Raw genomic sequence first — 27,455 nt, 5'->3', positions numbered from 1 at the left:
TTCCCCTCTCTTTCTCCTTTCTCCTCATTCTTTTTCTATCTTCCCCCTTTTCCCGAACTTCCCTTCTCCTCTCCCCTTCTTCCCTTGCTGGCTCAGAACTCACAAGCTGCCTCCTTTGTGTTTTAGCTGTCATTGTGGCTATAAGCAAAGTTCCTCTTGAGAAAACGCTTAGGCTAACCATTTTATTTAAAGAAACAAGAGGAAACAGGGTGAACCCAGTTAGAAGGTCCTTCTCACCTGTGAAATATGTATCTTGGCTGAATAAGCAGCATTGGAATGCAATTTATTAACTCCCCCAATTTCCATAGCAACAGGACATTTTTCAGAATCTGAAACTGAGAACCACGCTACTCTTGGAATCCTTTACAGCTTTGCAGCGAAACTCTTTCCAGATGCATTTGCCCACCACCACTACCACGAGCGAAGACAGTAACAACAACCAAGAAAGTCGCAAGGAACTTAGTTTCTTTTTTCCAGGTGAGGAAGGGAAAGTAGTTCAAATATTGTCATGTGTGCTGGATGTAACATTAATCCCAAAAGGCGTGTTCATTTTTGCCCTTAATGGTCTATGAAAGCCAGTTGTACACTAACTTCAAATACCAGGGGGTGAGAACACTGCATCACAGCTGACAAAGCAACAGATTTACTTCGATTTTTGTTGGATGCATGACAAGAGTTTTTTTGTGTGTGTTTTGTTTTGTTTCTTAAAAGATGAGTTCTTGTCCTGCATTTTTGAGTTATTTGCCAGCATAGAGATTCAGAGGGGAATTTGGAGGTTGAAGAGTTGGTCGGCCTTCCCTCTGGTGGATTCCTGTATGCATTGAGAAACGTTCAGAATCCCTGTCCCAGATCTTGGGGTCAGGTGGGGGGGCCCGGACTATTTTCTGGCTCATCCACATTTATTGGAACCAGAAGCATCGCCAACCTGAGAGCCCAGGAAGCTGTATGGCTGCTCAGATGGTAGGTGGCAAGAGAGGAGAGTCCTGGATGGGCCAAAGAACCAGGTATTGGGCAGGTTGCAGAAAGCCCTTCCAGTGAAAGTGGGGTGATTCTTACCTGAGGGCGGGAAACCTGGTACATCGTTTCATTAGCCCTGATTTCCAACCACTCCTAGAAAGAGGTCTTAAGTAGTCCATTTGACGCTGATTTCTTTAAACTTTGCCACAGGGCTGTTCTTGGGAGAGCAGCATAAGAGACACTGAATCCCCACCAAACTCGTCCTTGGGTTTTCATTTTTCCTGGGAGCATGGCCAACTGGAAAGATTTTTGAAGACTGAGAATCAGGAGTCCCATGTCTAGTTAGCTCTGCCGCTGGCCTTCTGGGTGACCTTCACCTCTAACTTGCCTCATCTGTAAAATGGGGTTATTAATACTTTCTCTCCCTATGTCTTTGATTATAAGCCCCATGAGGAAAAGGGATTGACTGATCGGATTGTCTTGTATATGCCTCAGTGCTTAGCACAGTGCTTTGGCACAGAGGAAACAATAAATATCATAATGATGATGATTGATTGGAAGGGAGGAGAGAGATTTGTTTGATCCCTTAATCCTCCATAAAGGACCACATTCATTTTGTTGGCTGATATCGCTCCTTTTGGCCCAACCATGGGGTACCTCAATGGATAATAATAATAATAATGATGGCATTTGTTAAGTGCTTACTATGTGCAGAGCACTGTTCTAAGCGCTGCGGGTGGGGATACAAGGTGATCAAGTTGTCCCACGTGGGGCTCACAGTCTTAATCCCCATTTTACAGATGAGGTAACTGAGGCTCAGAGAAGTTAAGTGACTTGCCCAAGGTCACACAGCAGACATGTGGCAGAGTCAGGATTTGAACCCATGACCTCTGACTCCAAAGCCCAGGCTCTTTCCACTGAGCCACGCTGCTTCACATAAGTTTTATGTGGGGTCCAGATGTTGCACAATCCTCACTCATAAACAGGCGGTGCTTGTACACAGTTGGAGCCAACTATGTAGCCAGGTAGACCATACCCACCACCCCGTGTTTCTTTTCCTGCTAGTTTGACCCCCTCTAATCAATCAATCAATCAATCGTATTTATTGAGTGCTTACTGTGTGCAGAGCACTGTACTAAGCGCTTGGGAAGTACAAGTTGGCAACATATAGAGACAGTCTCTACTCAACAGTGGGCTCACAGTCTAGAAGGGGGAGACAGAGAACAAAATCAAACATATTAACAAAATAAAATAAATAGAATAGATATGTACAAGTAAAATAAATAGAGTAATAAATATGTACAAACATATATACATATATACAGATGCTGTGGGGAAGGGAAGGAGGTAAGATGGGGGACGGAGAGGGGGAGGAGGGGGAGAGGAAGGAGGGGGCTCAGTCTGGGAAGGCCTCCTGGAGGAGGTGAGCTTTCAGTAGGGCCTTGAAGGGAGGAAGAGAGCTAGCTTGGCAGATGGGCAGAGGGAGGGCATTCCAGGCCAGGGGGATGACGTGGGCCGGGGGTCGACGGTGGGACAGGCGTGAACGAGGCACGGTGAGGAGATTAGCGGCAGAGGAGAGGAGGGTGTGGGCTGGGCTGTAGAAGGAGAGAAGGGAGGTGAAGTAGGAGGGGGTGAGGTGATGGAGAGCCTTGAAGCCGAGGGTGAGGAGTTTCGGCCTGATGCGCAGATTGATTGGTAGCCACTGGAGATTTTTGAGGAGGGGAGTAACATGCCCAGAGCATTTCTGGACAAAGACAATCCGGGCAGCGGCATGAAGTATGGATTGAAGTGGGGAGAGAGGCCCTAGAGTGTACGTGGGACTTACTGCCATGTACAAAGTACCTTGAACATCATGGAATGGGAGCGCCAAGGCCAAAATGGCGCCTTTATACCTCTAGTCAAGCCTGGGCTTTCTAGCCATGGCAGAAAGGCCCGAAAAAGGTTACCACCCTGGAGGATGTGTATTTGAATAGATAACGGCTTTATGGCTGATTGACAGAGAAAGGTCTTCCTTTCTTTGCCAAGTTTGTTTTGCTGAGGAGACCCAAGGGTCACATTTGCGTTGAGGTCAGTTCACTCTCAACTACTGAAGAATCAAATTGAATTGCCAGGGAGAGAGGTGAAAATGATTTACGATGACATCTATTAAGCTCTTATAGAACATAATGCATGTGTTCTTGCTACCCCCATAAAATTAATTGTTGCTAATTAGTCAGGCCTGCCAAGTCACACACCCTTTTTCTGGCCACATTAATTGTCCTTGCTGAGTAAGCCAATGTATGAAGAAGGTTTGCACTCCCTGCCCTCCCCGCCCATGCCCCTCCCTATCATCAGTGCCACTCCCTTTAAAACACGTGTTTCTTTAAATGACCTCTAACCTCCAGCTCAGTTTCTCTGGGTCCTACAGGTACTGACCAAGTTAGCACCTCTCAGCCATAATAGTGTATTCGTTAAGAGCTTGCTGTATGCCAAGCACTGTACTAAGCACTGGGGGAGGTGCAAGAAAATCAGGTTGAACAGAAGCCCTGTTTTACATGGGGCGTACAGTCTGAGCGGGAGAGAGAACAGATATTTTTCCAACAGAGCTTTCCCCACTAAGCCCTCATTTCCCCTACTCCCTCTCCCTTCTGCATCATCCTTGCACTTGGATTTGTACTTATTTGCCCCACCCTCAGCCTCACAGCCTTTACATACTTATCTGTATTTTATTTGAATTCTTGTCTCCCCCTTTAAACTGTAAGCTCCTTGGAACATGTCTGCCAACTCTGGTATATTGTACTCTCCCAAGTGCTTAATACAGAGCTCTGCACACAGTGCATGCACATTAAATATCACTATTGATCCCCATTTTAAGATAAGGGTACTGGGGCATAGAGAAGGCAAGTGATTTGCCCAAGGTCACACAGCAGGCAAGTGGAAGAGCCAGAATTAGAACTGAGATCCTAACTACTAGGCTACGTTGCTTCCCTATAATAATAATAATAATGGTATTCGTTAAATGCTTACTAGGTGCCAAGCACTGTTCTAAGCACTGGCACTGTCCTCTCCTCAAGGAGCTAACCCTCTACCAAATGGGGACGGCAGGTATAAAAATTTTTTTTTCCACATAAAAGTATTTTTTTCCACATATGTTACTCAGGTAAGTGATGATAAAAGCAATGAAGTTGGTGTTAGGAATTAATACTTTGAAAAATAGGTTGAAGCAGACTTGGGTCTAACAGGTAGAAGGCCCATCAAACCCCAACCCCATGAGCTCCAAGGCAAGTACATCCAGAAGTATGTAATTTTCCATTCAATAGGTCATTAAAAGAGTTGATCAAATTATGCTCTTTAACTTAATGTCATCAAAACTTTCAACCAACTGGAAACAGAAGAGATAGCATGGTCTTCGGAAAGAAACTTCAATAAAGGACTGGCTGAAAGTAGTTTTAAGCCCCTTGTGCTCACAGAATGTGAACAGATCTGCAGTTAATAATAATAATAATTATGGTATTTAAGTGCTTACTATGTGCCAGGCACTATAGTAAGCAATGGGGTAGATTACCATGTGCCAAGCACTGTACTAAGTGCTGGCGTAGGTATAAGATAATCAAGTCAAACACAATCCCTGTCCAACATGGGGCTTACAGTCTAAGTAGGAGGAAGAACAGGTACTGAATCCCCATTTTACAGACGAGGAAACTGAGGCTCAGAGAAGTGAAATCACTTACCCAAAGTCACACAGGAGGCCAGTGGCAGAGCCAGGATTAAAACCCAGATCCTCTGACTTTCAGGCCTGTTCTCTTTCCACTAGGCCAAGCTGCTTCTCTAGTATTATTTTCCTGCATTCTAAACATTTTACAGTAGAATTTTAATAGATCCCCATCAGTGCTCAACTGTGCCTAGAAAAAAATTACCTTTTCAGTCAGCGGTATTTATTGAGTGCTTAATGTGTGCATAGCATTGTCTTACTCCCTTAGAATCCAGAGCAAAGTGCCCCAATCCAATAAAAACCTTTCTGGTTCCACGTCGGCCCCTCTCACTCTCCCAGCCATGACCACAGCTCCTAAACAAAATGCTTTAGAAAATTGCCACTAAATTCATTACAGCATAATGATAAATCAACCACTATGCATGCAGACTGTGTGCTGGAAGAGTTTGGGAAGCTCCTATTCCTTAGTGACAGCTGCTTGGCACAGAGCGTTTTAATTATCATCTCCGAAGGAGTAGCTTGGAGGTGTTCAAAGCACAATGGCAGAGGACAGAGTTTGTTCTTGGCTGGCTCCTGTGCCATGACTTGAGCGAATCCCACTTCCCACTTGGTAGCGTTGCTGCAGTTGGAATTGTCACAGTGCTAGAAGCAGCAGTGCTGCCCCACGAAGTGGGAAAGGACAACAAAGTTGGGAGCTGGCTGCTTTCAAGGCATATGGGGGTGGGGGCTGTGTGTGTGTGTGTGTGTGTGTGTGTGTGTGTGTGTGTGTGTGTGTGTGTGTAGACTGTGAGCCCACTGTTGGGTAGGGACTGTCTCTATGTGTTGCCAATTTGTACTTCCCAAGCGCTTAGTACAGTGCTCTGCACATAGTAAGCGCTCAATAAATACGATTGATTGATTGATTGTGTGTGTGTGTGTGTGTGTGTGTTTGTGTAAGAATGAGTCTTTAAAGATGACCCCTCAATTCAAAGTCATGCCTATTTAATTCTTTTGCAGCCCACTCAGCAAATAGTAACACTGCAGAGAGAGAGAACACACAAGAAGAAAGGAGGGAAAATATCTTTTAATTTACATAACATCTGGATAGGCATCCTTTGGCTCAGATTCATCATCATCATCATCAATCGTATTTATTGAGCGCTTACTATGTGCAGAGCACTGTACTAAGCGCTTGGGAAGTACAAGTACAAGATTCACCACTGCCATTTGGATTTATTCCTCCCATGTCCCATTCTGATAAATGTTACTTCATGGGCTGGCAGGTGGCTGTCAATACACTCTTCAGATTTTGTTTTTTTGTTTTTTGTTGTTGTTGTTGTTGTTGTTTTTAAGGCCCACACAGTGGAATGGAGCCACTCCTGGAGGTGAATGAAAAGCCTTTTACTGCTCCTGATAATTAGTGGCAACTCTTTGCTCCTGCTCCCATGCAGAGGTGGAGGCCACAGGGAGACACTGATCACTGAGTGAGGAGGGGGAGGGGGGGCAAGAATGCTCCTGCCTTACTCAGGAAAGGGAAGCATTCCAAGTACTGACCACTTAGAGCAGCGCACCGAGGCCTTCTGGAACGTGCGGAAGGGAGAGGCAGGATTGGTCACCATGACTTAGCTGGCCCCCTATCAGTTTGTCTGTCAGGAGCAATGTGGTCCCTAAGCTTAGGCAGATTTCACACAGGTCCCTCACCTCACCAGGCCTCTGGTTTTCAACTGTGAAGCCAAGCTCACCCCTCTAGCCAGCTCCCAGGTGAACTAGGAGGATCTCCACCAGGGCTGAAAGACATTTTGGGAAAGGGAAGTTCCCAACAAGAATCTGGTAGGGAGCATCCCCAAGGTACCTTACTGAGACCATGACCATTTTGCCATAATCTGTGCTAAGGACTGGGATAGATACAAATAATAATAATAATGACGTTTGTTAAGCATTTACTATGTGCCAAGCACTGTTCTAAGCACTTAATGGGATAATCAGATAAGACTCTGTCCCTGTCCCATCCAGGGCTCACAGTCTAAGAGGGCGGGAGACTAGGTATTCAATCCCCATTTTACAGATGAGGAATCAGAGGCTTAGAGAGGTTAATGATTTGCCCAAGGTCACACAGCAAGCCAGTGGGGAGCTGGGATCTGAGGCTGGATCACTTAGGCCTGGGGTCCCAGTTTTCAAAAGATTCTCTTGTGGGTGAAGGTGACCCCTTCTGAGTCCCCATTCAGTGACCTCCTCCGACGCCTGCAGATTTGTAATGAAAGAGGTGCTGGGACTCAAATGATTAAAGAGTTTCATATTTTCAATGTGTAATGATTTTGAATGTGCAGCTGTCTTATTGTCCTTTTGACCAGCGTCAGTAATACCGCCACTTAGGCGAGGCACGTTTATTCAAGTACCATATTGAACCATGTTTGATGTTTATAACATCTGATACGTTTCCAAATCTAAAGGACAACATTTATTTTTAGTTTCACAAGGGAATTGCCAAGCCCAGACAATTCTAGGGAATTCCAGAGAATTCCAGGAAAGCCCCAGCCCACTATAAGCCCTGGTGCTCTGTTTCTTTAAGTCCTTCAGCCTCTGCTGATTATCATTATGGGGATAATCGTCACCCCACGTCATCCCCCTGGCCTGGAATGCCCTCCCTCTGCCCATCTGCCAAGCTAGCTCTCTTCCTCCCTTCAAGGCCCTACTGAGAGCTCACCTCCTCCAGGAGGCCTTCCCAGACTGAGCCCCCTCCTTCCTCTCCCCCTCCTCCCCCTCTCCATCCCCCCATCTTACCTCCTTCCCTTCCCCACAGCATCTGTATATATGTATATATGTTTGTACATATTTATTACTCTATTTATTTTACTTGTACATATCTATTCTATTTATTTTATTTTGTTAATATGTTTGGTTTTGTTCTCTGTCTCCCCCTTCTAGACTGTGAGCCCACTGTTGGGTAGGGACTGTCTCTATATGTTGTCAACTTGTATTTCCCAAGCGCTTAGTCCAGTGCTCTGCACACAGTAGGTGCTCAATAAATATGATTGATTGATTGATTTGACCCAGGTGAGTTGACTTCTGACCTGCCCAATTCTCCTAGGAAAGTTGTCATGCAGTCCCAAGTTGCCTTCTGAAATTGGAAGCCTTCCAGCTGAGAGAAACATAAAATAATTTCTTATCTATAAAGAGAGAAAGAGAGAGATAGAAGCAGAGCCCACGACTCTCACTTTATAAATCTGGGCTGAGCTAGCTTCCACTCACACTTCTTCCTGACAGAAGTGTTCACACCCAAGTTTTTACAGCCCATGAAAGGTAGTGGGTGTAAATGTCTTGGGCACCAAAATATTCTGAGAGGAAGGAGAGTCAGTGGCCTAGTGGAAAGAGCAAAAGACTGGAAGTCAGGAAACTGTGGGTGCTAGTCCCAGCTCTGCCATTGGCCTGCCGTGTGATCTTGGGCAAGTCACTTCACCCCACTGGATCTCAGTTTTTCTCATCTGTAAAATAGGGATAAGATTCCAGCTCTTCCAACCTCTTTAGAATGTGAGCCATGTTTGGGACAGGGAATATTTGTGAGCTGGTTTTCTCGTATTGATCAGTCAATCAATTGTATTTATTGAGCGCTTACTGTGCAGAGCACTGTACTTAGTGCTTGGGAGAGTACAATATAACAGACACATTCTCTACCTACAAGGAGCTTACAGTGTTGACCCAGTACTTGGCCCATAGTAAGCACTTAAATACTAGGGATAAACAGTTTGGGATCTGCAAGGCAAGAGATTTGGGTTTGTTTTTTTTAATAAAGGAGTAACTCTCAAGGGAAATTATTTATAATCCACTGACCCACATGCCTCTCATACCAAGGTCTCTCTCCCTCCCTCCATCACCACCCCTCAGCCCTTTGTCGCCTGGACTCAACAGCAAAGCCTGTCTTCTTTCTTTCCAGGTTGTAGTACTTACCCAGGGGGCTGGGGCGAGCTGCAGAATGGGTTTGTCAGGCTGAAGCAGGGGATTTCCTGATGAAAGCAGAGCCAGACAGGTGGGGGGAGGGGTGACTCTGGTGGTGGTAGCTGAGATAATTGTATCTCCCTCACACCAATTAACTTGTGCATGGGATAGTGATCGAAATTGTCACAATGAAATAAAAACAACAGACACTTTGCCCAGCACCACAGTCACAATAGCCTCCGGGCTCTTTTCAATCAGCCTTTTATTGAAAAAACTGCATCTGCAGCTGCTTAGCAAAATTATCTACCTCTCGCTCTTCTTTCTCCCCCCACCTCTCTCCCTTTCTCTCTCATTCTGTCTGTCAACATAGTTCTGTGTGTGTCCTCGTCCCTCTCTTTCTCTGACTCCTCTCACTATTCTCTGTCCCTCTGGCTTCCATTTCTCTGTCTCATTTTTCTTTTTCTCCATCTCTTCTTTAAGCAAGGAACTTGCAAGTTCTGGAATGTAGTCAGTCTCCTCGCATCAAAGCTATGCTCACCATAACACAACTACGCTGAGTGGGACTTGTGAGGAGAATGAGTGACATCAGGATACCCAAAAAAGCTGCTCTATGCAAGAGCTGAAATTGCAAAACAAAAAGCAAGAAGGTCAGAGGAAGCAGGACAGAGCAAAGCCTCATGGATAGTGCATGGGACTGGGAGTCCGAAGATCTGGGTCCTAATCCTGGCTTTGCCACTCACCTGCTGTTAAGACTCTGGGCAAGGCACTGTGTCTCCGTTTCTTCATCTGTAAAATGAGGATCTAGTACCTGTTCTCCCCTCCCTCTTTAGACTGAATTTTGATGGTGTCAAGAGTCACAATTCCAGGACCCCCAGATTGCAACTTTGGTCCCTGGGTATCCATTCTCTGTCTTTCAGCTGTGATGTCCTGGTAGAAAGATGCAGAAAAAAAACAGCTTCTATAAGGATCTAACTATGGCAATAACTCAATAGTGTTTATGTAAACCTCTTGGCATTCAGGATTCTGGTAGTCTTGCCATCCATCACAGAGTTCTCACCACGTAGACAACACCAGAGGCAACTTTGGCTTTTCCCTCTGTATCTGCAGAGAGGAAAAAAAGAAAATGAGGAATGAAACAACTTAGAAACCAAAAGCAAATACCACACCTTGACTGTTGGCCAGTAGGTTGTCCTGAATACACTCTGGGGTGAGTCCTGACTTGAATCTGTCCACATGCCAACCTCAGAAATATTAACCACCTGGAAAAGGGACCATCATCCTTCAGGGCAGCCTTTGGAATGGAACTCAGCAGTTAGATACTGGAGGCAGCTGTGAAATCAAGGTTTTATCAAAAGCCAGCCAACCCCACCAAATTTAAATCTGAAGACCTGAGGCTTCCCATTTAAACCTTCTTTAGAAACAGGAGCTATAGCCAACTTAGAGGAAACAGACATGGTATTAGTGATGATGGGCAGAAAAAATATCAAAAAACAATGGCCACACAGAATGGGTTCTGGGTTTTTTTCTTTTTTATGGTATTTGTTAAATGTTTACTATGTGCCAGGCACTGTACTAAGCCCTGGGGTAGATACAAGCTAGTCAGGTTGGAAACAGTCCCTTGTTCCACATGGGGCTCACAGTCTTAAGCCCCGTTTTACAGCTGAGGTAACTGAGGAACAGAGAAGTAAAGTGACTCGCCCAAGGTCCCAAAGCAGATGAGTGGCAAAGCCAGGATCAGAACCCAGGTCCTTCTGACTCCCAGACCTGTGCTCTATCCACTAGGCCTCATTGCTTCTCACTAGGCCACACTATGTCTTGCTTGGAGGGGTGGGGTGGGGGGTGAGAGGATGGTGGGGTGCGAGAGGAAAAAAAAACGGCCTCAATTTATTTACCCTGAAGTCGACTCTTCCAGAATGTGAGTCGTCCAGGACAGATTTGCAGTTGAGTTTTCATTTCCCTTGGAAAGATTAACCTTGAAATTTCAAATCCAGCTTCCACTGATTGACAAGTAATGCTCAGGTTTGGGGTGCGGCCAGTTTGAATTAATCCCGGCTTTCATACCTCTTGGCTCTCCCCCAAACCACTGAAAAGCGCAGGTGGCATTCAGCTAGGCTGATGGAGCATGAGTGGAGAAGGATGGATAGGAGCACTCATAGAGCCTGATAAACCTGCAAGTCCTTTCAGAATAGCAGATGCGAATGGTCTTTGCAAAAAGAGCAGTAGCAGAAGTACTTATTGACTGTGCAATGGTGCAGCGCTTGGGAAAACATAACAGAATCAATCAATCCTATTTATTGAGCATTTACTGTGTGCAGAGTACTGTACTAAACTCTTGGGAGAGTACACTGTTGCAGAGTTAGTAGTCACATTTCCTGCCCTCAGTGAGCTATCAAGAGATATTTTCCCTGACCACCTGGAGCTTAGACCTATTCTGATTAGGGTACCAGACAACAAAGTATTTACAAAGAGAGTCATCCAAATAAGTATTTGATTGTACAATTGAAGAAATTATACACAGAAGTGCTGAGACTTTTATTTTCTTTATGTTTATGGTATTTTTTAAGCGCTTACTATGTGTCAGGCGCTGTACTAAGTACTGGGGTAAATACAAGTGAATTAGACTGGACATAGTTCATGTCCCAAGTGGGGCTCACAGTCTTAATCCCTACTTTACATATGAGGGAACTGAGGCACACAGAAATGAAGTGACTTGCCAAAGGTCACACTTGCAGACAAGTGGCGGAGCTAGGATTAGAATCCAGATCCTCTGACTCCCAGGCCTGGATTCTTTCCACTAGGCCATGCTGCTTCTCAATGCTAGAGCTGGCTGATGGGTTTATATGATTTAAGGTACTGGGAATTGTACAGTCTTAACCCCAAATAACCTGCTGCATTGGATTCCCTTTGTCAATTAGTCAGTTGTAGTTACTGAGCGCTTACTGTGTGCTGAGCACTGAACTAAGTGCTTGGTGAGAGTAAAACAGACACAGTCCCTGCCCTCAATGAGTTTACGGTCTAAAGGGGTTGGTTGGTTTTTACTGATAGTGAAAGAAAGTGTAATTCCAACCCTTTTAAAAACTGCTTGAAATCTTCAATCCCTCCCTCTTTTCCCCACATCCATCCTAAATAGCACCAGAAGTGTTCAAAACTTCAAGAGGTAGTATAGGGTATCTCCATTCACTCAATTGTATTTATTGAGTGCTTACTGTGTGCAGAGCACTGTACTAAGCACTTAGGAGAGTACATTAAAAAAATAGACACATTCCCTGCCCACAACGAGTTTATGCATCAGGTACAGTGCTGTTGAGCCCGGTGATAGAAGCCAGTGGATTTGGGGGGCTGGGACTATCTGGTAGGCAGACAAATTCCTTACAGTGATGAACTGATTGATTGGGAACCGAGTCTTAGCTGTTCAAGACCTCTAGAGGTCATTCATTCATTCATTCATGTTTATTGAGCACTTACTGTGTGCAGAGCACTCTAATAAGCGCGTGGGAAGTACAGTTCAGCAACAGAGACAATCCTTGCCCACAACGGGTCATCTACTGTATTCTTCTATTGCCAAGCAGGACCATTTAACATATTGGTTCATTCGATCATATTTATTGAGTGCTTACTGTATGCATAACACTGTACTAAGCACTTACCCTGCTCCTCCCTACCTCACCTCCTAACTGTATCCTTCTCACCCTTTGGTCATGGTGTCCTCCCGGCCTGGAATTGCCTTCTCCATGAAATTCACAGAACTCAGTCAGCCCCACCTTCAAAGCCCTCCTAAAATTCCAGCTCCTCCAACAAGCCTTTCCTAATTCCCAACTCTGAGTTATTTTTGAACCCAACAGCTGCCTCTAAAACTTGTGTACTTATTTATGCCCCACCCAAGCATGGGTATACATATGTATGGTTGAATATAATAAAAATGATTGTGGCATTTGCTAAGTGTTTATTGTGTGTCAAGCACTGTATTAAACACTGGAGTAGATACAACATCATCAGGTTGTCCACAGTCCCTGTCCCACATGGGGCTTATAGTCTAAATAGAAGGGAAAACAGGCTTTGAATCCCCATTTTTACAGAGGAGGAAATGGAAGCACAGAGAAGTCAAATCACATGCTCAAATTCACAAAACAGTCAAGTGGCGGAGCAGGGAGTCAGTTGAACATTCATTTCTATCGACTTCACCATGTGTAAATATTTTTGCCTGTCTCCCCTGTTAGAGTGTAAATTCCTTGTGGGATGGAGTGTGTCTTGTATTTTCCCAATCAATCAATAGGATTTATTGAGCACTTACTTTGTGCAGAGCACTGTACTACATGCTTGGAGAGAATCCAATACAGCTGGTAAACATAATCCCCAATATTTAGGAGCTTAGTACAGTGCATTGCACTTGGTAGCCCTCAATGCATACTATTACTACTGCTACTACTGCACCTAACTCAGGGCATGCGGGTGCCTGGCCTATCCTAAGGAGTCCAATCCTTAGGAGTCCATTCCTGGGCTTAATCACACTGATGATCGGCAGGATAGAGAGGGTTTCTCAGAGAGCCCCATTACCAATCCATGGTGTGTATTAAGTGCATATTGTGTGCAGAGCATTACTAGTACCTTCCAGTCTGCCTCTTGACCCCGTCTTCCTCCTTAAAGCCTGAGAAAGTAAACCAGATGGTTAGAGCAACAAATAGGTGGGGAGCTTACAGAGTAGGTCTATTTGCTGTTTCCTCTTGAAATGAATGTGTTGATCTGATTCCATTGGTGTGGTGAAAATTAATTGATTTCAATTGTAATGCACTTTGAGAGATGTGTAGATGGAAGGGGTTTTTATAATGGCAAAGTATTACTCCTTCTTTACTCATTATTATCATTATTTATGAATACCCAGCCCACTCTTGTTCCTGCTGTGTTTTTATGTTTGCACTCCTAATTGTATTTATTGTCATTTTCAGTACAGCACCAAGTTCTGTCATAATGGCAACTGGGAGATAGAATTTGACAAATTGTTCACAGATATATTCCAGACAAATTGATTTCCACAGGCTGATGGGGCTGCATGGGCTGCAGTGTTTTGCCATTGAAATGTGCAAAGGAGACAGCGAAAAATAGCATTTTCTATGATTTAGATTTAAGGGAAAACCCAGGCAGTTTTCGAAGCATTTCATAATTAAGTGTGGCTTTTTGCGGCTCAATATAGGGTGTTCTTGCAGTCATTTGAAAATACAATTTTTTCATTTGCCATTTAGGGTCCCCTTCAGAGGTAGCGTGAAAGCATTCAAGGGTTCCACATGGAGGAAATATGCTGAATTTCCTTGGGGATGGAGAGGATTTTAAGAGACTATTAACATTGGTCTCTTACTCCTTAGGGAGATTACAGTTGGTATTGTCTTCCAGTTTGTCAGTGCTTCGTGTGGAGTAAGCAGAGTCTCCTTGGAGTATTTCTGAAAGCTGTCACAGAGTTAGACAAAAAGTTAGCATTGGTGTAATAGTATTTGTTAAGCACTTACTATGTGCCAGGCACTGTACTAAGCGCTGGGATGGATACAAGCAAATTGGGTTGGACAAAGCCCTTGTCCCACATGGGGCTCACAGTCTCAATCCCCATTTTCCAGATGAGGTAACTGGGGTACAGAGAAGTGAAGTGACATGCTCAAGGTCACACAGCAGGCAAGTGGCAGAGTCAGGATTAGAACCCAGGTCCTTTTGACTTTCAGGCCCGTGCTCTATACATTAGGCCATGCTGCTTCTCACACCGGTGTAGCCAGTGGATATATCGACAGATTGTTCAAACAGCAATTAAATTGAAAAAAAAATTACTTTTGGCGACTACATTGCCCACTTTATTACCTTCAGAGTCCTGTCCTTGGAATTGGATGAGGCCATCCACACCTGTCAGGATGGCCCCAAAGCCCTCTGGCCAATTGGCACTCCACCTCTGTGTGCATGTCAAAAGCATCCTTTGTTGCACTTTGCTTTAGCCTGTATGAACAAGCTTGCCTCTTCTGGTTGCCAGAGCTCTTTGGTATGGAATTCAGGGCAGTACAGTGACATCCCCAGGGAGAAAATGCCCAAAGGGTGTTGGATTTTGGTAGTTAGTTGAGTCGTTTTGCCTCTCAGAACCAAAACGAACTGATCAAAGCATTACCTTTCCACAAAGAAAGCGAAGTACTAGAAAGATGCATGGACCATTTCTTTGACGAGTATAGACACAGGAAGCTTGGAAGCCAGTGGTATTGTGGAGCCATCAGTTACCTTTCAGTCACTCTTCCTGAGGCATTAGGCCCAAAAAAGAGATGAAAAGTTTAGAAAAATTGAAGAAAGATGTCATAAGTCATCACTTCCAGGGTTGGGCTGGACCCTCTCTCATAAAATCCCAGTTGGGCAGCTTACTTGAGCTGAAGGTTCACCATTATAAAGCAGTTGCACTTTGAAATCAGTTGAAAGCAGTTGAAATCATGCCTTTTCAAAATGTCTGAAAAACAGGAAAACCATCCAAGGATGATGACATCTGAATGCCATTAATTAGGTACATAAAATCAGGAGCATAGGCCAGCACCATCACTCTGGCAGATGATGATGATGATGATGATTACTATTATTATTATTATCATTATTATTTTCATCTTAGCCGAGCACACAGTTCTGAAGTGAGTGGGAGAATGATATTGCAACACTTGTCCTTTTGGAGGATTCAGGGCCAAGATTCCTCCCCTCCCCCCATAATTGATGGCTTCACTAGGACTTAGAACAGAGCCAGCGCTTAGAACAGTGCTGGCACATAAAAAGTGATTAACAAAATCAATCAATCAGCCATATTTATTGAGCACTTACCATGTGCAGAGCATTGTACTAAGCGCTTGGGAGAGTTCAACACAACAAAATTAGCAGACAGGCTCCCTACCCATAATGAGTTTACAGTCTAGAGGGTGAGACAAGACATTAATATGAATAAATCAGTCATTTATAATATGTAATTTAAAGATATGTACATAAGTGCTTTGGGGTTGGGGGTGGGGAAAATATCAGATGTCTAAAGGTCACAGATTGAAGTGCATAGATGATACAGAGGGAGATCGAGCTGGAAAGAGGACTTAATTGGGGAAGGCCTCTTGGAGGACCTGTGACCTTAGTAATACTTTGTAGGTGGAGAGAGCGGTTGTCTGGCATATATGGAGGAGGAGGGAGTTCCAAGCTGTGGGAGGATGTGGGAAAGAGGTCAATGGTGAAATAGATGAGACTGGGGCATATTGACTAAGCTGACGCTTGACACTGATGCTTGTAGTAGATTAGTAAAGTGAGGTAGGATGGGGCAAGCTGATTGAGTGCTTTAAAGCCAATGATAAGGAGTTTCGGGTTGATGCAGAGATGGATGGGCAGCCATTGGAGTTTCTTGAAGAGTGTGGAGACATGGACTGAACGTTTTTGTTGATAAATGATTCATGCAGCAAAGTGAAGTGTGAATTGGAGTGGGGAGAGAGAGGAGGCCAGGAGGTCAGTAAGGAGGCAGATGCAGTAGTCAAGGCAGGATAGGATAAGTGCTTGGATCAGCAGTTTGAATGGAGAGGAAAGGGCTGATTTTAGCAATGTCATGAAGGTAGAATCATTGAGATTTGGTCACAACGATTATATGGGTGGAAGGGAGAGATGAGTCAAGGATAATGCCAAGGTTATGTGCTTGTAAGGTAGGGAGGATAGTGGTGTTGTCTACAGTGATGGGGAGGACAGGGTTTGGGTGGGAAGCTAAGGAGTTCACTTTTGGACATGTTTAATTTGAGGTGTCAGTGGGACATTCAAGTAGATATGTCTTGAAGGCAACAGGAAATGTGAGATTGCAGGGAAGGAGAGAGCCCAGGGCAGGAGATGTAGATTTGGGAATCATCTGCAAAGAGATGGTGCTTTAAGCCATGAGAGCGAATGAGTTTTCCAAAGGAATGGGTGTAGAGGGAGAATAGAAGGGGGGCCTAGAACTGAGCCTTGAGGGACCCCTACTGTCAGTGTGGAAGGCAGAGGAGGAGCCAACAAAAGAGACTGAGAAGGAGCAGTCAGAGGTAGGAGGAAAACCAAGAGAGGAAAGTGATAGCTAATCCAAGGTTAAATAAAGTTTCAAGGAGAAGGAGGTGGTCTACAGTGTCAGAGGCAGCTGAGAGGTCTAGGAGGATTAGGATGGAGTAGAGGCTGTCAGATTTGGCAAGAAGAAGATCATTGGTTACCTTAGAGAGGGCTGTTTCTGTGGAGAGAAGGGGATGGAAGCCAGATTATCCTCAAAAATCTCCAGTGGCTACCAATCAATCTGCGCATCAGGCAGAAACTCCTCACCCTTGGCTTCAAGGCTCTTCATCACCTCGCCCCCTCCTACCTCACCTCCCTTCTCTCCTTCTACAGCCCAGCCCGCACCCTCCGCTCCTCTGCCACTAATCTCCTCACCGTACCTCGTTCTCGCCTGTCCCGCCGTCGACCCCCGGCCCACGTCATCCCCTTGGCCTGGAATGCCCTCCCTCTGCCCATCCGCCAAGCTAGCTCTCTTCCTCCCTTCAAGGCCCTACTGAGAGCTCACCTCCTCCAGGAGGCCTTCCCAGACTGAGCCCCTTCCTTCCTCTCCTCCTCTTCCCAATCAATCAATCAATCAATCAATCGTATTGATTGAGCGCTTACTGTGTGCAGAGCACTGTACTAAGCGCTTGGGAAGTACAATCTGGCAACATATAGAAACAGTCCGTACCCAACAGTGGACTCACAGTCTAGAAGGGGGAGATAGAGAACAAAACCAAACATACTAACAAAATAAAATAAATAGAATAGATAGGTACAAGTAAAATAAATCCCCCCCATCTTACCTCCTTCCCTTCCCCACAGCACCTGTATATATGTATATATGTTTGTACATATTTATTACTCTATTTATTTTTTTATTTTACTTGTACATATCTATTCTATTTTATTTTGTTAATATGTTTGGTTTTGTTCTCTGTCTCCCCCTTCTAGACTGTGAGCCCACTGTTGGGTAGGGACTGTCTCTATATGTTGCCAACTTGTACTTCCCAAGTGCTTAGTACAGTGCTCTGCATACAGTAAGCACTCAATAAATATGATTGATTGATTGATTAGAAGGGGGGTCTAAGAGAGAATTGGGGAATAAGAAGTGGAGACAATGGGTATAAACAACTCTGTCAAGAAGTTTGGAAAGACATGGCAGGAGGGAGATGGGGTGATAAGTGGAGGTTAGTGTGGGGGGGCTTTTTAGGATAGGGGATATATAAGTATGTTTGAAAGCAATGGAGATGAAGCCGTTAGAAAGTGAATAGTTGAAGATGGCAGTCAAGAAGGCAAGAAAGGAGGGGGTGAGTGTTTTATAAAGGTATGAGGGATGGCAACAGAAGCTCAGGTGGAGGGGGTAGATTTAGAGAGGAGGTGAGAGATTTCATCTTGAGTTACTACAGGGAACATAGGGAGAGTCAAAGAGGATGGAGGAGGAGGGAAGGATTGGAGAGGAGCAGGGGAGATCTTACGGAGATCATGACTGATGGTTTCAATTCCATTGATGATGTATATAACCAGGTCATTAGGAGAAAGAGATGGCAGGGTTGGGGGACAGGAGCTTTGAGAAGGGAGTTTAAATGTCTGAAACAACAGGCAGGGGCAGTGGGTATGGGGAGCGAATTAGAAGTATTGTTGTCAGGCAGTGGAGGGGGCCAAATTGAAATAGATAAGAATGAATTTGAGGTTGACAAGGTTAGAGAGATGTCTGGATTTACAGTGCTCCACAGATATCAAAATTATCATTTTTATTATTACTGAGGGATTGGTCAGCTGATCCTGGGCCACACCAAATTGGAGGGATGTGAGGAGGGATCAGTTGCAGTCTAGGAGAAAAGGAAGATCATTACGAATAGTTCAGACCTGGTTAATCAGTCCTGGTTGATTGAAACCCTCCTAGAAGGAGCCTGGGAGCAGCTGAACCCAGGGATGACCACCGAGAACCAGGAGAGTTGTTCCTGTGTTGCTTCCGGGTAAACTTTCCATTGGCTTTCATGACAGGTAGAGATGCCAATGCATGGTTGCCTTGCACATTAATGTTCCCCCTCAGGGGATGGGCTAGAAAAGTGGAGGGCTTCTCCTGACCAAAAATAAAACATTCATCTCAAAAACAACAGCATTTAAGATGTTTTTGGTGGCAAACTTTATCTGAAACTTACTCTCCATCTGCTTGGGTAAAGCCTACGCAGATGGCCAAGCAGCTCTTCTCCTCCCCATTCGTCAATCTCGGCAAGGATGCAATAGGGTCCTGGCGCTCTGACTGAGCTGCCTCTTGGTTGTGTGCCACAGAGGCAGCGGTGGAAGCGTTTCAAACCTGGACTCCCAAACAAGTTCAGTGAAGAGTAGGGAGAGGGAAGAGAGTGGAAGGATGAGATTGAGATCTCCTTCAGTCCATTCCAGCCTGAACTGAACTCACTGTGTTCTTAAAGCAACTCCAGGAAGGCGAGGGAGCAGGCAGAGCTGGAAAGGGGAGTGGGTTGGGAGAGGCAGGATGGATGGAGGGAACGTGAAAGGGAGAAAAGGCTAAAGTGTGAAATTCACACTCTTCCCTGAGGTAAATGCAGTTGGCAATATAGGGGGCACCTTCTTCCCCAGGGAGTACTAAGGCTGCTCCTCACCACTTCAGGAACCTAATAACCTTGGATGCCACCTGAAATGGGACCTTAAGGATTTGCCCCATCAGTAAGCCACGCACTTAGTGTTTTCCAGGAAGTGGTGAGCAATGTCCTGGCCAGTCCCACTGGGTCCACGACTCTGACAAGAAAGTTCAGACCAAGGGGCTGCTGCAAAATGAGGTGAAGTGGGAAGAGGGAAAAACAAAGGGAATTCTGGTTGTGGAAATATTCAGACCCCAAATGGAGGCAGATCTAAGGTCAGAGGGATTGATGGGGAAGTGGCAACTTGTTTTCACAGTACCCGTGGCCTGGGAACTACTTTTCCCAGACTCCTCTGAGAAAGTTTCAGAAGCGTCTGGAGGCAGTATGAATTTTTCTCTGGTTCCTTCAGCACTGATCCGTGCAGACCAGCTCTCCCTAAAAGCCACATGGATAGTTATTGCAGTCCTGTGGCTTGAAACTTCAGTCCAAGACAACCCCTAGAACTTGGAGAGTAACAGATGGGTGGAAGTACAGTTCCACCCGATGTGGCAGAACCAGGGGTTTGCAGTGAAATGACAGCTGTGGGCTTCCCCTCTGCCCCCCACCCTTCAGAATCAATCTGAAGCAGGTGGCCCATTTTGAACAAAGGGAGTGAACAACCCATGTGGCAAAGAAGCAGAATGGTGAAGCACATCAGGCTCTGCCATCAGTAGCAACAGCTACAAACTAAAGGGAAATCCTCCAGGGTATATGCTGCGGAAGTGGCAGCAGCTCTCAGATTGGATTTTATTGGTCCAGTTGCCCTGTGGACGATGTCAGTAGCATCATCTTTGAACGTGAACGACAGTAACACCTCACAAAATTAACGTTCTGAGGACAAACAACAGTCCAAGGGACAATAGCAGCTGCCTCAAATTATGCAGCATTTTGATCTCATGAGATTTTATTGGGCATATAGTACCCAGTAGCTCTTGCTATGCGGTTCAGCATGGCCTATATCTAAACCACACTAGGGTATGTAAAAAAACATTTTCCTCTCAGAAGGGACAGAATTTCTCTGCTTTTGTAGATTACACTGCAGATAGAAGAGAGCCCTTGGCTCTTGTTTCTTCAGGCAGCAAAACTGAGGCTTTTTGCCCCCCTTAAATGGAAAAGCCCAATTTCCCTGAAACTTCTCTTTTCCTCAGTATCTTAAAGAAGCAATGTAATTCAAATGAACAGAAGCGAACCATCAACTTCGTGGCAACTTAGTTCAAGATTCACATCCTGGATTTGATTAAGACGATGCTTTGGCTCTTGAATTATTATGTGTTCATTGCGGCCCCTCTACCCGGGGAACCGAGTTATCCAATTGAACCCACATTCTTTTGGTCTGACCGGAGGAGTTGCTGGTTCATTTTGAGAGAGACTCACATTAAACATTTGGCATTTATGTGGCACTTAATTGATGCTGATGAAGATAATGAAAAGAGTGATATTTACTGAACTTTACATGCACTTTCTTCTTACTCTTGCTTCTAGCAGAACCATCCTTTTTTCCTCCCAGTCGACAAAGCTTATCCAGGTTCCCATAGTAAGTTCATAAGCTATTTGGATAAGATTCATGGACCTTCATGATTCATGATTCATGGATGTCTAGTGGGAGAGTTCAGGCTGTAGAGCAGGCAGCTGTGTGAAAGTGTGACCCCTGTGTGAATAAAAGACCACACATGTAGCCCATTTCCAGGCTTGAGTGTGACATACCAGCCAAGTGCAATGGGCTATAAGAGCAAGTGCAGGCTGAGTCTTCTTGGGTGTCCACAGGAGAGTAGATAAAACCACCGTTCTAGTCTTTTCAGGATGTACAGTATGTCTTTTCTGCTCTGTACTTCCTCACAACTTCAGTGCCAACATCCACATTGTCTTTGTTTTCCAGTTGTTCAGCACATCAAGCGGCATAATATTGTTCTGAAAAGGGAACTGGGAGAAGGAGCCTTTGGGAAAGTTTTCCTGGCGGAGTGCTATAACCTCTGTCCCGATCATGACAAGATCTTGGTGGCCGTGAAGGTAAGAGAGCCCCCAAAGCTCACTGATAATGTTTTTGATGGGAAAACCCTTATCTCTTCAGTACCATACAGGGGCTCCTGCAGAGTCAGGGCTGGGTTACCCCTGGATTGCAGAACATCAGAGGAGCATTTTTTGATCTCACTGTTCTAGACAGAATGGAAGGGAATTTCATAAAGTTTTTTTTTAAGCAAAGCAAAATGAAAACCACTAAAGAGAGTAAAAATCTTTAGTGACCTTTAAGTCTCAACACTCATTTCTGAAAAATGTCATAAGATTCAGGTGGTTTTCTATTTGAATATTTTAAAATCCTTTAACTTACAAAATCATTGGAAGAGCTTTATAAAATAATGGAAAAAGGTCAGCCATGTGAACAATGCAAACTGGTTATCCATAAACTGCAATTGCATACTGCTTCCTGCATTGCTGTGTCATGTCAAGTGGCTTGTGTATTTTATCCAGAAATAGCTGCATTTCAGGGGTGGGTTGGCAAATCTGTGAAGTAAATCATTTAGGGAGGATAAGTGTTCTGTCCAATTTATTATGGTCCAACCAGGTTCTCTCATCTGATAGTCCTCAGAGATCAGCTCTCCTCCAATTGGTGTTATGTCCCTAAAAAGATGCAAAAAGGAGGGGCAAATAAGAAAGAAGAAAATAAAAGCTTTTTACAAAGGCTTCCCCCGCACCAAACACAGACAGAGGTACTGAAGTTCTTCCAAATCGACATGCGCTCCGAGGGTTTCCCTTATCATAGAAAGTGATTCCCTTAGGGAGTAAAGAGCTGCAGGGTTTTTCTTCGGAGGCTTCTACATCCCCGTTTTGGTGGGGTGGGGAGGGAGGGAATCTATCGGGGTGTATTGCTGTTTGTCAGGGAGCAACATGGCCTAGTGCAAAGAGCCTGGGCCTGGTAGCCAGAACACGTGGGTTCTAATCCCGGTTCTGCCACTTGTCTGCTGTGTGACCTTGTGCAAGTCATTTCACTTCTCAGGGCCTCAGTTTCCTCACCTATAAAATGGGGATTCAATGTCTGTCCTCCCTCCTACTTAGACTGTGTCCAACCTAATAACTTGCAACCTCCCCACCACTTAGACTAGTGCTTGACACGTGGTAAACCCTTGAATACAATAACAAGAATCCTTTTATTATTAATAATAATGATAATATAACCTCACTGGAAGGGTGAAGAATTAGGGATAAGATTCAGTGAGAGCAAAGGGAGAGATAAAGGTTAAGGTGTGCAGAGAAGGGAGGGCCAGGAATGTGTCTACCAACGCTTTATTGTACTCTCCCATGAACTTAATACAGTGCTCTGCACAAAGGATGCACTCAATAAATTCCATTGTTGATGATTATGGGGGAGGAAGGCTTCAAGTGGGAGCCCCTACTCTGTTTTTTTAATGGTATTTGTTAAGTGTTACATGCCAAGCACTGTATTTAGTGCTAGGGTAGATATAAGATAATCTCATTGGACATAGACCCTGTCCCACATGGGGCTCACAGCCTAAATAGGAGGGAGTAGGATTTAATTCCCATTTTGCAGATGAGGTAACTGAGGTGCAGAGAAGTTCAGTGACTTGCCCAAGGTCACACAGCAGACAAGTGGTGGAGCTGGGATTAGAAATCAGGTCCTCTGACTCCCCAGCCCGTGCTCTTTCCACTAGGCAACACTGCTTCTGGAGGCGGGGAAGTCAGTGAGGTGGCTGATGCAGTAGCCAAAACATGATATGACAAGGTTATGAACCGGTGTGGTAGCTGTTTGGATGGAGGAGGAAAGATTGGATTCTAGAGGTGTCGTGAAGGTAGAACTGGCAGGATTTAGCTACTGAATATATGGAATGAATGAAAGAGATAAGTCATCCATTCATTCATTCAGGTCCGGATGCCTCAATATTAGCTTTCCAATGCCTCCCTCCCCCTTCTCTTCCCTTGCATTTATTTTTAAAGCTCCCCCTTGTCCTGTAGCCTTGGATGTGGCTTTACATGGGACTAGTGAACTTGTGAGCTTGTGAGTCCCCCTTCTAGACTGTGAGCCCACTGTTGGGTAGGGACCATCTCTGTATGTTGCCAACTTGTACTTCCCAAGTGCTTAGTACAGTGCTCTGCACACAGTAAGTGCTCAATAAATACAATTGATTGATGTCTCTATGTTGCCGACTTGTACTTCCCAAGCGCTTAGTACAGTGCTCTGCACACAGTAAGTGCTCAATAAATACAATTGATTGATGTCTCTATGTTTCCGACTTGTACTTCCCAAGCGCTTAGTACAGTGCTGTGCATACAGTAAGCGCTCAATAAATATGATTGAATGAATGAATGTTTGACCAGGTTTTGGTGCTCCACAGCACTTATGTACACATCTATAAATTGTATATTATAAATGATTTACCTATATTAATATCTATCTCCCCTGCTAGTCTGTAAGCCCGTTGTGGGCAGAGAACATATCTACCAACTCTGTTGTATTGGGAACGTGTCTACCACCTCTGTTATATTGTACTCCCCCAAGCACACAATAAGTGCTCAATGAATACCATTGATGGATTGATATTGTACTCTCCCAAGTGCTTAGCACAGTGTTCTGCACACAGTAATCATTCAGTCAATACCATTGATGATGATAATGATGAATAACCTAGAGTCTTGGAGGAGAAATGTCCTGGTTGATTCCTAGAACAATCCAGAAAGTTTCCTTCAGAACAGAACAAGAAGAACCATGTTTAGATCAAAGGCTGGCACCATCTTTAAAGTGCCTCCTGGGTAGAAAGAATAATCTTGGCTCCCTTCACTGTGTGCCGCTAATGGGGTGCTGTTGGGGAAACGGCCTCTGCAGGGTGGTTGGAAGGCCTCATTTGCACCTTACTTTATCTGTGGGGGTGTTCTGCACTCACATTCTGGGAAAGCCCAATCCCAACAAGCCCAAAAGGAAACTGTTTTGCTGGATCAGTTTGAACCGGCCCCATCAGAGGGCACAAATGGCTCCCGGCAAAAATCCATCTCAGCACATTTTAGGAGGCAAATGAGCTGAGCAAGGGAGCCCAGGAGCGAGCATGTTCTCACCTATTTGAAAACGCTGTCAGCACTTCTCTCCATTGATTGGAGGCTCCTTGGGATCTCTGACATGCCTTCTGCTGGTTGCCTGGCAACCACTGCAGGATTGGGCCTACATGTTAAGAAATAGCCGCTATTGTACTTTATTTTTCTTTAGAAGGAATTGGCTATGACTCCAAATACAGTGCTGGAGGGACTGACTCCACTCTCAAGCCCGAGGTAGTTACAGAAAACGATTTCTGAGCGATTCACAGAAATCTAGTGAAAAGCAAACACAGGCAAAACACTCCCTACCTCGCACAAATGATCCAATTACACCTTTGAAAACATCTAACTTTTAGGCGGAAAAGTTTGACTGTTTCCCTAGATATTCTCCTGTACTTTTCACAGCTTAACACAGGGTGTTTTGGGTTTTTGGTTTTTTTCCTCACTGGAACCAGAGCCAGAGGAGGGCTGAGGATCACATAGAGAGGGGAAACTTCTGCCCTTCTCTCCGGAATGTGAATTTATGCTGCTCATCTTGGACTCTCCCTTTTCTACATTTCCAGTGCTTAGTTCAGTGCTCGGCACACAGTAAACGCTAAACAAATACCACGATTATTATTTCAGTAGCTTCTACAATTCCTCATTTTTAGTGTTCAAAAATCTTTTTTGTTCATTAACATACCCTGGAAAATTATCTGGATTATAAAAGTCCCCAGAAACACCCTATCCCCAATTATCTGGCTATTTCAGGCACCGGGTTTCATTGATATTGTTTGGTCTGAAATCACCATACAATTGAACCAAAATGTATGTGGGGACTGGAATTGTCCAGGTGATTGTAAACTTGACAGTTAATATTAGACAGTAAATTCCTCACTGTAAACTTCTTGCTAGACAGCAAACTCCTTGAGGGCAGGGATTGTGTTTACTAACTCTGTTGTCCTCTCCCAAGTGCTTAGTATAGTGCTCTGCACACAGCAGACTATAAGCTCTTGAGGGGAAGGATCATGTCTCCTAACTCTTGTAGTCTCCCAAGTTCTTAGTTCAGTGCTCTGCACACAGTAGATCGTAAGCTCCTTGAGGGCAGGAATCGTGTTTACTAACTCAAATGTCCTCTCCTAAGCACCTAGTACAGTGTTCTGCACACCGTAGGTGCCCAATAAATACTGTTGATTGATTGATTCTAGATTTCAGAGAGCTTTGAAGAATTTACACACACTTCTCCTCTCCAGACTTGTCCTTCCTTATGTCACTGGTAAGTACTGGGGTAGATTTAACATCAGCAGGCCCCATATGGGGCTCACAATCTAAGTAATAATACTAGTAATGATGATGGTATTTGTTAAGTGCTTACTATGTGCAAAGCACTGTTCTAAGCGCTGGGGTAGATACAAGGTTATCAGGTTGTCCCACTTGGGGATCACAGTCATAGTCCCCATTTTACAGATGAGGGAACTGAGGCACAAAGAAGTTAAGTGACTTGCCCAAAGTCACACAGCTGACAAATGGCAGAGCCAGGATTTGAACCCATGACCTGACTCCAAAGCCCGTGCTCTTTCCACTAAGCCACTCTGCTTCTCTGTAGGCAAGAGAGCAGATATTGAATCCCCATTTTGCAGGTGAGGGAACTGAGACACAGAGAAGTTAAGTGACTTGTCCAAGGCCACACAGCAAAGTGATGGAGCCATTGCTAAATAGTATTCAGTTGAGATTCTTCACCTTGTAGTGCATTTATCTACCTGACAGTAGCATGGTCTAAACAAAATACTACTAATTAATAATAATTATTATTACTATTATGGTACTAAGTGCTTACTATGTGCCAGGCACTGTACTAAGCACTGGGATGGATACAAGCAAATCAGGTTGGATAGAGTCCCTGTCCCACGTGGGGCTCACAGTCTCAATCCCCATTTTACAGATGAGGTAACAGGCCCAGAGAAGTGAAGTGACTTGCTCAAGGTCACACAGCAGACAAGTGATGGAATCAGCTTTAGACCCCATGACCTTCTGAATTAATGAATTATGGTATTTATTTAGCTAAGTGCTGTGTCAAATCTTTGTTCTCAGCACTACAATAGTTGCAAGATGATCTGATCGGACATTTTCTCCAGCCCACAGAAGTCTCACAGCCTAAGAGGTGAGCTTGAGCAAGGATATTATCCTCATTTAACAGATGGGGAAACTGAGGGCCAGAGAGGTGAAGTGACTTGACCAAGGTCATATGGCAGGACAGTAGCAGAGCTGAGATGAGAACTTGGATCTCTTGACTCCCAGATCAGTGTTCTTTCCACTAGGCTATGCCACTAGGTTATCAATCAATCAATTGTATTTATTGAGCACTTACAGTGAGCAGAGCACTGTACCGAGTAATTGGGAGAGTACAGCATTACAGAGTTGGTAGACCCAAGGAGTTTACAGTTTAGAGGGGGAGATGGAATTATCAGGTGGGACAGAATAGATATCTTTATTGCAATTCACATGGAACACCGTCTGAGAAGCAGCATAGCCTAGCGGAAAGAGCCTGGGCCTGGGAGTCAAAGGACCTGAGTCCTAAACCCAGCTCTGCCACTTTTCTGTTGTGACCTTGGGCAAGTCATGTAACATTTCTGTGCCTCAGTTACCTCATCTGTAAAATAGGGACGTGAACTGTATCTAACCTGATTATCTCATGATTACTCCAGCACTTAGTACAGTGCCTGATATTTAGTAAGAGCTTAACAAATACCATAAAAAAGCGAAACACATGTTCACCTAACTCTCCCAAAGCTCAGTTACCTTGTTCTCCCAAAGTCCTGGTAATCACTAGTTATTCTAGCTGCTTGGTGATTTGTTCTAGAACAGTCTGTCTGGTCTATATAAGCCAGGGGTTGACCCTTTTTTTGAGATATCTCATTTTGCTTTGCTAGTCTTCAGAGATTTCTCCAGCCATCCATGAGTTCTCAAAAAAAAAAGATAGGTCTGCTATAATATCCATCAATTTTTGAAGAACTCTGGGTTGCATGTATTTAAGGACTGTTGATTTGAATATACCCAGTTTTTCTAAGGGCTCTTCAACCCCTCTCTTCCTCAGTCTAGTGTGCCATTAGTGATGGGAGGATGGGAAACCAATTCCTCTGGTTGACTGTTCATAGTGAAACATTGCTGAAAAGACCGAAGTAGAAAAAAAAATCCTTAAGAGGCTCAGCTATTCCATA

The 27,455-nt window shown here is 44.5% G+C and overlaps 1 protein-coding gene across 6 annotated transcripts in view; it reads left to right on the top strand.

The window, feature by feature from the left end:
• NTRK2 (neurotrophic receptor tyrosine kinase 2) overlaps positions 1 to 27,455 on the top strand; it is a 380,216-nt gene that overhangs the window by 279,252 nt on the left and 73,509 nt on the right. For 4 of the 6 annotated variants that reach the window (XM_038769415.1, XM_038769417.1, XM_038769414.1 and 1 more), the window contains exons 15-16: positions 370 to 477; positions 21,098 to 21,228. In XM_038769415.1, the coding sequence (XP_038625343.1) occupies positions 370 to 477; positions 21,098 to 21,228 (239 nt within the window). The remainder of the gene's footprint in view (positions 1 to 369; positions 478 to 21,097; positions 21,229 to 27,455) is intronic. The other 2 variants (XM_038769419.1, XM_038769418.1) reach the window with 1 other exon arrangement.

The sequence above is a fragment of the Tachyglossus aculeatus genome, chromosome X4, assembly GCF_015852505.1.
Source record: "Tachyglossus aculeatus isolate mTacAcu1 chromosome X4, mTacAcu1.pri, whole genome shotgun sequence".
NCBI classification, from domain to species: domain Eukaryota; kingdom Metazoa; phylum Chordata; class Mammalia; order Monotremata; family Tachyglossidae; genus Tachyglossus; species Tachyglossus aculeatus.
This window is presented reverse-complemented; position numbering and strand designations above follow the sequence as displayed.